General features: G+C 46.3%; 1 protein-coding gene across 1 annotated transcript in view; it reads right to left on the reverse strand.

Annotated features, from left to right (window-relative positions):
- The window catches only part of CASQ2 (calsequestrin 2), a 51775-nt gene that overhangs the window by 15268 nt on the left and 24360 nt on the right, over positions 1-12147 (reverse strand). The window contains exons 2-6 of the mRNA XM_074974431.1: positions 11788-11872; positions 9724-9824; positions 6267-6378; positions 4942-5015; positions 2730-2860 (exon numbers count right to left, since the gene is read on the reverse strand). Coding sequence (XP_074830532.1) covers positions 2730-2860; positions 4942-5015; positions 6267-6378; positions 9724-9824; positions 11788-11872 — 503 coding nt within the window. The remainder of the gene's footprint in view (positions 1-2729; positions 2861-4941; positions 5016-6266; positions 6379-9723; positions 9825-11787; positions 11873-12147) is intronic.

The raw sequence follows: 12147 nt of genomic DNA on the forward strand, positions 1-12147 counted from the left end.
TCAGATATCTCCTCAGTCAACTCCTTGAGTATTCTAGGATGCAGTTCACCAGGTCCTGCTGACCTGAAGACATCTAACTATGCCTGTTGCCTGCAGCACATGGATTCACTACAGACTCTCTCTGCTATTCCTTTCCTACTCTTCTTTTGGGGTTTGAACCTCCACATCCCTGTTTCCTAGCCCACTTTCTCCTTTCTCTCACTGCTGGGGTGAAATCACAGCAGCATGCTCTGGAGTGGTGGCAAAGTTGTGATTCACCAACTCCTCACCACAGGGTGGAGTGTGTACCTAGTGAAGATGTGCTGTGAGATGGAGGAAAGCCCTTGAAGAGTCATCATAGCACATGAGAGGGAGTGGTTGCTTCTATACATCTGACAACTTTCTACAGTGCCATGGCACCAATACAAAACAGTGATTCCAGGACCTGGCTAGTTCCCGAGTGGAGAACTCCCAACAACAAAATGTCTGAGGGACTTGTAGATGCTAGGTAGCAGGCACTAGTGTAACACACTCTTTCTGCATAAACATGCTGTCCTCCCACATGACCCCTCTATCCATTGCCACACTCCCTTTCTGAACTCTGTGCAACCTGCCTCTCTGTTACCAGTTGCTGACTTGACCACTGAGAAACGATCAAATGGCAGGTGGATTGGATAGAAGGAGAGGTGCATAGGAGTCAAGCAGAGAAATGGCAGGAACCTACAGAAGGCAGTAGCTGGGAGATGTAGGGAACCAGCAAAAAGGAGAAGAGGCCAGATTAGGGTACTTCTGAAGGGTTGAGAGATGGCAAACTGGGAGGAGTGAGAAATGCATCTTCAGCTGGGAGGGGGTTGTACCTCATCTGTTGGCGAGGAAGTGATATACTCCTCATCAGTTGTCTAAAGAGCTCAACTGCTGACTTAACCTCATGTTCCATACCGGCCTGGTCGTTTCCATTTCCAGCTAAATGCACCTCCCGGTTTTGTCTTACGTAGCTGTATGGCCCAGGTCCTGAAGCAGGATAGGAAGAGCTTGTCTGTTGTGAGGGGCTCAAAATAAGCTGCTAGAAACACGTCACTAGGAACTGAAGATTTTCTACATGACACAATAGGATCTTGATGGGCTGGATTTTCACAGATATATGATTTCATTAAACCTCTTTCCCCCCCCCCCGCCCTTCTTGTCCTAGGTGCAGATGGCATCAGTCATCCCCCACCTCCTGCCAAACCTGCCGTATCATTTTGCAATCTGTGAGGCTCAGAGATTTTCCTTTTCCTTTTCATTGCTGATGGTTAGCAGCAGATGGAGAACCTCAGGGCCTGGCATCTGTCTGAGTGTTTAATCAGCCTCCTGTTCCTGCTGTTTGATGGAAAGAACGTGTTGAAAAAGACAGGAAGAGCTGAGGTCAAAGTCTCCCACATCAGTCCAAGAACAGCAGGACACTGATGACGGGGATGAGCCTACCTGATGGACTGAAGCTCCCCTCAACATTCCCGAGGAAAGTGAAACCATCTCTGAGTTCTTTGCCCATACATCCAGGGGCAATTCCCTCCTGACTCTAAACCTCACAATGAGTTTAACCACATGTGCGTGAGCAAAAATCATCAATCTAATCCCATGTATGACCCTTGAGACCTTTGGTGACCATGTTTTCCTTGAATCCTTTCTTGATCCTTGATAGCCTATTAGATTAATTTGGATACGTATAACTGTTGGGAAAAGCAATTTATATGTGCGGGGCGATGCCCTGTCTGAACTCCATTGCACTTTATGTTTAAAGGTGCATATTCACCTTGTCCCACAGGTAGGTGCATACATAGATTTAACCCCTGAGATGGAAATAACCTCGTTAGTCATGTACAGAATCTTGGGCTACCAGGTTTTTTTTTTTCTTCCTGCCCCATCCCTAGTCAAATATAAAGCTGGTCTGATCCCAAAAAGTATGGAGCACCACAATTTGCATTGACTTGAGTGGAAACTTTTCCAGACCAGGCCCAATATAACCACATATGAAGTAGCTTCCTTCATCAGCCAACTCAGAACAAGCACACCGTACAGTATTGTTCCTCTTATCCCACCTCAAATAGTGCACCGTGGTCTTAGTGCGGTACACGTGCTGATGGGTCACTTCTAACATCAGGAGCAGAAGATAGTCAGGGGTGGGGTGGGGTTGGACTGCATTTAGTGCTGCCTTGACAGCCCTGGAGAATGAGGCCTTCTATTTCTCCACAAAGGAAGGAACTGCATGAGCAGTGCATGCTTTCCACACTCTGCTATCAGTATGTCTCAATCTGGACCTAGATCAGTGGTTCTCAACCTATTTACCATTGTGGGCTGCATAGGCAGCTCTCTATGTGTTATGTGGGCCGCATCCACACAATATATATACTACCTATACATCTACATGGGCCACAGCTGTGTGCTGATTGGGCTGCAAGTGGCCCATGGGTTGCCGATTGAGAACCATTGACCTAGAGGGACCACCTCTGGGAAGAAGAGGGGAGTTCAGTCTCCATTCAATCCTTAGCTCAGAATGCCTGGTTGTGAGGCACTGTAACCTGTACACTAGGAATTAGGCACAGTCTCACAAAATTAATGTCACATAGGCCACTGGACAGCTAACAGATGGTAGTAACCTTCACTTACTATTGAGATGGTCTGGGCTGGCACCAGCAACCATGAGGTGACAGGCTTCCTAGGCCAGTCCCAACTGCCTGAGCCAGCCAGTCCCTGAACAGCAGGCTATGTACCTTTTGTGCTCCTTCACAAACTCAACCAGCTCCTCTTCCGTGTAAGGCTTGTCGGGGACATGAACTGGCTCATCCATGAATGGCTCGTAGAAATCCACCTCATTCAGCTTCAGAGCTAGTTTCTTTGCAACCTGTGGCAATCACAGAAGTTACAAGTGAATAGGTCTGACATACCCACCGGAGTTAGCAAATGTCTTCCCCATTGCAGAGGAGTGGTGAGTATGATGTCCTCTGAGCACACCTTCTAATGGGCATCTGTCGCACACATAGCCCAGTCCTTCCCTTGCCAATACTGCTTTCTACAGTAATGGCCTCAAACACTGTGTCAGAACTGGGCCCACACATCTCGCCCTTCGGTTTTCAGATCCAAACCAGGATCTGCATCTGAATTGCAGCAATGGCCTTTATCCTTATAATAGGGACAAATTAAAACCTGAAGTGTTCAAAACCCTGATCTGGAACCAAATTTTAGATATGGGACCATCTCTAGATCTTAGAAGCACTATCGCAAGCTGTTGCGTTTGTGGAGATGGGTACTGAATGGGTTTTTGATAAGCAGAATATTCTTTTGTGTTTTATAACCCTTTTCCCATCCACATGTCTCTAAGTGCTGTACACCCATCACTTTCTCCAAACACCCACTGGGAGGCAGGTAATTTAATTATTACTACCTTCATTTTGCAGATGGAGACCTGCTGCACAGAGATGAAGACACTTGCCTAAATTTCATAGTGACTCATGCGCTGAGCTGCAAACAGAACATAGTAATCCTGACTCCCAGGTCTGTCTCTAGAGACTGCACTTCTCATTGCCAGCATGTGCATGGCCTGCCTATCCATGAGGAGGCAAAACTTCCATGTGCTTCTCGTCCTCTAGCTGATAAATGTTCCCCTTCTTGGGGTGGGCCTCTCCACAGTTGAGTCTGTTTTACCTGCCAACTTATGGTGTAATACTTACTGCACCTTCTTGTCTAATATTGCTCTCCATGTGTGAGGCTATTCACAGTTGCCCCAGAGTCCTGTATGACCCCTCGTCTGCCCCAGCCCATTAACTTGCTTCCCCTTTCAGCCCTTGTCCCTTTCCAAGCCTATTGCCTTCTGTCCCCGTCCCTCCTTCAGTCTCCACTCTGCGCCCATCTCGCTTCATCCCCTGTTCTGCTAGCCTGCCCCTGTACCACAACCTGTCCCTGCTAGAGAGGCACCGGGGCAGGAGTGATCCCACTCACCCACCTTCTGCTCCCTGCTACCAATGGATCCTCACTGGCTGGGAGAGGAGGAGGAGAGACAGTCTCCCTGTCCTCAGTGACAGCCTCACAGCTGACCCCATTTAGTAGGAGGAGTCATTGCATGGGAAATGCCAGTTGGTCCCTGCAGCCCTGCTGAACGGGGAAGATCATTCCAGCAGGGCTAAGGAAATGCATGACAGAGTGGGAGGGCCAGAGACATGTGTCATGTCCAATGTATGACACTTGGAAGTGCTGAACAGAGGGAAAGGGGTGAGTGGCTGCAAAGCCCCCATGTTTACTGCCCCTATCACCCCAGGATACTGCTGTGTGCATGTCTGGAGTAGAAATTACTGGAGAATCAGGATGGTCTACTTTTTTCACATACACTAGAATTAACCACCAAATTATAGCTAAAGTGTTCACTTTACACACACAACCCAGAATCAATCCCCCCCTCCCCAGTGAGCAGGTTACACTTGTTTTATACACTCATCAAATGCCAAATTGGTTCAAGCTACATGACGTCACCGCTGTTTTCTGACTAATTTCCACCTGATGTATAATGTACACTGCTGAATTTAGGCCAAAGACTTCTAGCAGAATTGTCTCTTTGGGACAAATTCATCCCTGATCTAACCCCACTGAAGCCAACAGTCTCTGGAACCTGCTTTGTGTTTAGACAATGACCTAGATCAGAGCGGTCACTGCTTTGTTTGGCTGGGGATAGAAGCCCCTCTTGATTTCCAGTAAGAAGAGAATTTTCTTTGCCAAGGCAGAGTAATGCATCAGGACTCAGGATGAAATTTAGAGTCAGGTTCTCAAAACCCTGACTGAAAACTCCCGATCTGCTGAGCTTTGGGAAAGTCCTGATCTTAACTTCACTGATTTCAGTCATTGTTAGCCTAATCCTGAACTCTAAGTTGAATGCACTTTGGCTGTGCAGAAAGGAGACTGTGAGCTCTCAGGAGGGTGTTTCCGGATGCTTACCCCTTTGTCAAAGGTGGCAAAGAATTTGATGGATGGCTGGAAGTGTTCCGCTGCCTCTTCAAATGCCTTGTAATCTGAAAGGAGAAAAGACAGAAAAGAGTGTTAAAGAAGAGATCCCAAAGGTATCTGACCCAACTGTGCTCTGCACAAACCCAGTGGAACTTGTCAGTCAGGACCCTGAGGACTCAAGCTAATATGTAGCAGGGAAGGGAGGACGTTTTTGTAGCTAAGGAATAGGTCTTGAGGTCAGGAAACTGGGGTCTATTCCTGGCTCAGCTGCTGTGTGGCCTTACCCAAGTCAATTGACCGCTCTGTGCCTCAGTTTCTCCATCAATAAAATTGGGATAATGGTGCTTACCCACCCTTCAGGAAGGTTGTGAAGTTAAGGTCATTGCTGTTTGTGAAGCATTTTGAGATCCTTGGGTAGAATGTTGCAGATAATAACAGTACTGAGCCTTTTTCATCTTTATTGGACTTACAAAGAAGAATTATTTAGTGCTGATTTATAGTTTGTATAAATGTTTGCAGGTTCCCAAGGTATCTTTGTAGAAGGATAGCCCATGGAAACTACAGATCCCAGCAGGCAATGCTGCCATGCAAATACTTTTCCAAGCAGCCCTACTGGGGAAGGTAAATTTCTGGTCCCAACTCCTACCTATGACAAGAGTGCCCGCAGCCACCCTCCCACACACAAAGCTGCAGCTCGGTTTGAGAAATGTACCACCAGCTGGAAAGTCCTGTTCAGCTGAACTAGTGTTAATGATTTCAGTGAGTTCCTGGATGACCATACAAGCTCCCTTAGCCCTCACTGTGGGGGTGGAGGAGAGGGTGAGTTTCCTCTATGACTGCTGATATCAGCTCCCCGGCTGGAGTCAAGAGCAGCTTCTCACTATAGTATAAGCATTGCACAGATAGGTGCTTTGTTTTGGAGGGTTTGCATCATCCTCTGAAACATCCGCCGTGGACCATTATTAGAGACAGGATACAGGACTAGCTGGATGACTTGTGGCAGGGAGATAGGAAATCAGAGTAGATGGGCCAATGGTTTGTTCCAGAACAGCAGCGCCTACCACCCTACGGTGGGATTAGGATACGAACACCTATGCTTTTGCTATACAGTTTTTTGCTGTTTTATTTAACATGTGAATAAGCTCAAATGAAAAGAGCAGATAGAAATTTCCAGGTGCTCTCAACCCACCTCCACCTGTTGGCAGAGATTTTGACCCTCTTTGGCACACCCTCCCCTCTTAAGATCCCTGATCAGGAATCCCCCACCTTGTTCCTAAAGCCCATTCACACTAGAGCAAGGAACAGGTCAATCTCACGTTCAGAGTCTTCTCCTTTGAAGTAGCCAATGAGTTTGATCTCATCCTCAATGCGGTCGAAGGCCTGTAGCTCCAGCTTGCTGTTGATGATTTCCACGGGGTCCTCCAGCAACTGCCATGACAAATGTATTTGATAAGCAATCTTATGTTTGCAGCACCAGCCTCCTACAGGCTACTTTTACAGAGGGCCTAAAGGGGAGGTCTTAGCTTGCTTCCCTGCTGCCAGAACCTTACCCAACCTCCATGGCAGGTTCCCAACCCAGCGCTGAGGCAAGGAACCCAAGAGTTGAGTTGGCTGAGAGCACCCTCAAAGGGAGCTGTCAGTAAAGAAGTCTGGACCAGGGAAGTGAATGGTTGACAGAGAGGAGGTGGACAGGGAGAATTTGGGACCTGGCCACAGGATGGGACATCTCCAGGGGGTTTGTATGAGGGTAGGATAGCTGGGTGAGGAATAGGTCTGCTGTGGGAAGACAGAAGGAGCAATCAGCAGCCCAAAGGATCACAGAGAACCTGGTGGGGTGGGGGAATGAGGGTTAGGAGGCAGGATGGTGGGTGTCTTGTGTTGTGGGGGAGCAGGGGGGATGAGTGATCAGCAGCTGAGAGAGGCTGGAGGGGTGGTTGGGAGAGTAGCTGTTGATGAGGTTGAGTGTTGACACTTAAGATAGGCCAAGAAAGATGTTAAGGTTTGCCTGGGAGCAACACTCCCATAGTGCTTTGCAGTTAAGATAACGATATCTAACAAAGACTGGAATTTTACTGTGCAGTAACCTAACCCTTCGCTTATTTTGAATGCTATTTTTAAGATCTATTCTTACAGTATGCTGGCTGCAAGATGTGTAACAGATGAAATGATCCAAAAAAGGGCATATTCACTGAACAGCCACTAGGTGATAAGACAGTTGGAGAGTTGCAATGGAACAGGGAACCTTGGAAATTAGGTAAGGAGATGTATGTACCAGAAGGAGAAATTAGATAAAGACCAGAATGATACACAATAAGGGTAACAAGGGTGTGATTGTTCAGAGGGGAAGTAAGATCACTGGCAGACTGGATGCCAACTGTTAGAAAGTACAGGGCAGGTCTTCCATGGTTATTGGTAATTGTATGCCTCCCTGTGTATATACTGTCTTTCTTAAATGTTTGATTAATAAATACAATCAAAACTGACTTATCAGAGGTCTGTTATTATTAAACTAATCTGAACTGGAGAGAACGCTTCTCACTAAATATATAATCACAGTTAAAATTCCTACCAATTATTGGTTATTGATTATTAATAAACTATTGATTATTGATTATCAGCATGAGGTTATTTGAGTTCCTTTAGTGCAAATGGTTGAGGTTAAAGAGGGAAGACACTGTAAACAAATGAATGATGCTGGGTGACAATGTAATTTCAAAGGCCAGTCAGAGTTAGGCCCAATGCTACCAGGGACTTCTGGAAAGTTTGGATCTGGATCTGAATTTTATGGCTGACCCTATCTGTGCAGTGGGTTGTATCAAACCTGGGGATCCAGACACCTCAGAACTTGGGGGAAGGAGGGGTTCCAGACCTGTCTGCAGCTCAAACCCAAGTCTAATGCAGATCTCAGCCTTTGATTTCTTAAGCTGCCACAGACAAGGAAAGGATTGGTCTGATTGCCGTCTCAGTGACACTGGTGTAAATCAGAAGTGACTGCACTGGAACCAATGGAGATAGACCAGTATAAAACCTGTATGAGGGAGAATTGGGCCCATTTTCTTTAGGGACAATTCTGCTCACACACTAAATATTTTCTGTCATTCTTGTCCCTTGTTTGTTTAGGATTTTCTTTATTATAAGGCACCTGTTAAAAGAAGAGAAGATCTTTGTTTGCTTTCTTTTGTCACTGCTATGTTTTATATGCACATGTCAAAATACAGCAAACAAAACATCACACCGAGCGACTTGTGCTGCATAATAAATGACACTTGGGTGTACATCATGTGTGTCTGCTACCTCCTACCAGAAACTAGATGGAAAGCCAGAACAGCTCCAGTGTTTGTTACTATAGTGCCCTCTAGTGGATGGCCGACAGAGGATATGAACCCTATAACAGCAATTGATAGTTCGTTGCCACAGAATCATTATCACACCAAAGCAGAGACCCTATCCCTATCCTGAGCCCAGCCCTGAAGCAATATCAGAAGTAGCATCCTTCTGGTGGGAAGCCAATATGCACCATTGTTCCCTGCAAGTCTGTACTGACCCAGTAACCCAGCACAATACTGACAGATGTGCCATCCTCCAGATGAGAAGCTGAGGACAAGTGGCATACACACATTGTGGGCCTGATTCTTGTCTTACTTACACTAGTGTAAATTAAAAGTAGCGTCACTACCATCCATGTAGTAAGCTGTTATAAACCACACCCTGCACCATATCTCTTGCCACCAATTTCTGGTCTCCTGTAACTTACGCTGGTTTTAGGCAGAGATGGAGTTTTTCCTGCTATTCCAGAAAACTAGCTGCCAGCCCCCATTACAGATTTATCTTTAAACAGGTGGGGATAAACAGCTGGATTTGACAACATTTCATGAGAAAATGAGTGGCCTAGTGGTTACAGCAATATATTGGGGGACTGGAGATATGGGTTACTGATGAGCTCAGGGCTGCCATGTCATCTCTCAGTGTCCCCATCTGCAACGTGTAGATAGTAATAATCACAAGCCTTGATAAAGGCCTTGGAGCTCTTCAGATTGAAGGAGTTACATAGAGCAGGACCACATTTTTTCTCTAGAGCAAAGATCTTGTTTCCAAGCTGATGTCCCTCCTTGTAATAAAGAATAAGGGTAGAGAAATAGAGAGCATCTGTCAGACCAGTAGCATAATTTCTGTGTTTTCAGCAGGCACGAGTACCTCTTTGTGCACTGGCAGAAATAGACAACATAACCTGATAGGTCCAAGTTCTACCGACCATATTCTCCTCTCACTTACACTGGTGCAATTTCATTGTTTTCATATGTCTGATCATGTCTAGGGACGGGCAAACTGGTCAGCAAATAATTTAATCACGGAGCTATTTTTTAGTACATTACCTATGAACACACTTGGATTATAACTAATTTGTTCTTTCTTCCAAATCAATGATCACTTTATTCAAATGTATTCCCATTTGCAAGTTATTCACTATTTGTGGTGTGTGACCGGTCACCTAAATCACATGGCATTGTTTCTTGCTCCCTGATTGGATGACTGAACATCTTATAAGAAGGAGGAGGGAAATCAAAGAGATTCCATGATGGCCATGTGAACACTTTGGGTGTCAGCCTTGGTGGGGAGTATTCATGAAGTTTTCAAACAAGAAAATTATATGTATGCATGTTCGCAGAAAACAGACAAGAAGGGGTTCCAAATAGGACTGAAGCTAATTTGTGGCGAATATTTGCAAAAACATTTTGGAAGTATTTGCCCAGTTCTGATCTTATCTGTGCTTACGTCCAGGAGGAATTCAACCAAGACATCTGCAGCCAGTTCCCCGTCAAATTCAATCATACGCTCCCCCTTGAAGATATAGAGGCTTCCTTCTTCATCCAAACCTGGAAGAAGGGGATGAAGAGACACAACATGGTCAGTGTGCTTCAGAAAGGGTTAATTGTGCATTCTGGGAAAATATGGTTAGCAGCCCAGCTGCATGTGCCCACTTGTCAGTGAAAGTTCCCTGTGGGAAACAAATCTGATCTATCCACTGAGAGACGTCACAACTAGGGACAGGCTGGATCTGGAACCCTGGATCAGTTTTCTCTCAAACTTTGAGAAAGTTCAGTTTCTGATTCAGATGTGAGCTTCATGACTTGGGCCTCTTTCCCTTTAAACTGCAAGAATTTTGCTAAGCAAATAATAAAAATAAATAATCTTGGGCTCTAACTGGCGTTCCAAAACCAAACACCCCAGAACTTTCAGAAAATTGGTTTGGATTCAGATCTGGGATCTAGACTTCATTGTTGTGACTGGATCCCTGGAGATGGTTGTGCCAAGTCTGTATAAAATAAGAACTGACCAATAAGCCAAAGTGAGTCTCAAACTCTCTAAGACTCACCTAGGCCTAGCATATGTTTGTGTGGTACCATGTATATAGATGGATTCCAGAGTGCTTCACAGACTAGATATAAAGATATCACCCACCCCTGAAATGCAGCAGCTCCTGGGGTGGAACGCAGCAACCTTACACCTCTATAGTAGGTCATCAGTTCGAATCCATTTTAGGGAAGGCAATGTTTCACAGCTAGAGAGGCAAGCCCCTGTAGGGGTTATCACAACTAGTCTAGGGGGCAGAGGACAGAGGAGAACACTGGAGATGGAGAAAGTAGCATGACTCCAGATCTACCATTCCCAATGTAAATATGCTCCCACAACCACAAAATAATGCAATGACTGGCTTCTTGAGAGCCAGTCCCGTTCCCTCTCCTCCCATAGGAGCCCCTATTGTAGAGGACCACAGGAGTGCTCACTTGTATAGAGCTGCAGGCTCAAAAAGCAGGCTACAGAACCAAGCTATTCTCCCCTGCTCTTGTGGCATTCAATTGAGCGGCAACCTGCCACCAGCGAATGCTCCTATCCGAAGAAGTTTGTAGCCTCCTGCTAAGTGGGGTGCAGGAAGGAGAGCCACAAAAAACACCACCATGCTCAGAGGAAGAGAAAAAAGAGTTTGAAAAGAAAGAACAGGAGAGAGAAAAGGGACAGAAAAAAAAAAGATCTAGTAACAGTGCCTGAGCATAGTCATAAGGGAATGGGTGCCTATCTTCTGAGGGGTGGGGGGGAGGGGAGAGAATCTTCCAGGAAGAGCTTGGGATGTGTTAGGGGACTGGATGATTTCCTGGGGATTGGTGATGTGCTACGGAAAGTTTCAGCTCTACATCACTGCTGCAAATCTGCGCCACTGTGACATACCAGGGTATAGTCCGGAGCAGTCGGGGGCTGTCACCCCTGCCCTGCAACCTTGGGTGCCTTACAATGCCTTGCTGAAGTAGCTCCCACCTGGGCTGCTCACAAACAGCCTTCCACATGCAAGCCACACCCTGACTCTCACCAGCCTGGGTTATACTGCAGGGTGACCCCAACACACCCCAGTCCTGCATTTCCTCCCAGAAATGAATGTTCTGTACTGCCCAGCCCTCTCCTGGACAGTACAAATATATTAAATCCATTAGTTCTTTAAGGGAATTGGAGGGTTGTTACCTTCTGACAACACTCTGATGGCCTCTGTTAAATGAATTGTGAGTCTCCATCCAGCCATCACAAATAGCAAGGACTGGCTTCTTTGTTGGCAGTCTCCGCGAGGAAGCTAAATGGGGGAAAGGACCATGGATCCTGAACTCTCCTCTGGCCCTTACACAGTGAATGATTCCCTTAGAGCTGGGTGGGGCAGCATGCACGTGGAAAGCTGTCACTACCATTCTGTCCTGTGGATAATCAGTTGGCTGCCCTCTCCAGGGCTGCCAGTCTGGTGCCTTTCCCATGTGCTCTGGGCATGTTTTCAGAGACTTTAGCGATAACACTTACCCAGCTTTTTGGCTAGTTTTGCATCTTTCTTGGAATCCACAAACCCAAAGCCGAAACCTTTCGTTTCCAGGACCTGGGCAGCCAGCTGTAGGAGAACCCAGACATGAACATAAATGCCATGAACATAGGCCACCCAAATACCCCAAGAGAACCTACATCAATACCAAAATAACGCCCCCTCTGACCTCACACCCCTACTTGTCACCTACCACCCCACACTGGAACCCATGCGGGGTATCATCAAACAATTACAACCCAAATTACGACCCCATCCTGAAAGAAATCTTTCCTGAACCCCCTCTTCTGGCCTTCAAACAACCTCCCAATCTCGCCAAGCTCATCATCAGAAGCAAGCTCCCC

This window comes from Natator depressus, chromosome 1 (genome assembly GCF_965152275.1).
Source record: "Natator depressus isolate rNatDep1 chromosome 1, rNatDep2.hap1, whole genome shotgun sequence".
NCBI classification, from domain to species: Eukaryota; Metazoa; Chordata; order Testudines; family Cheloniidae; genus Natator; species Natator depressus.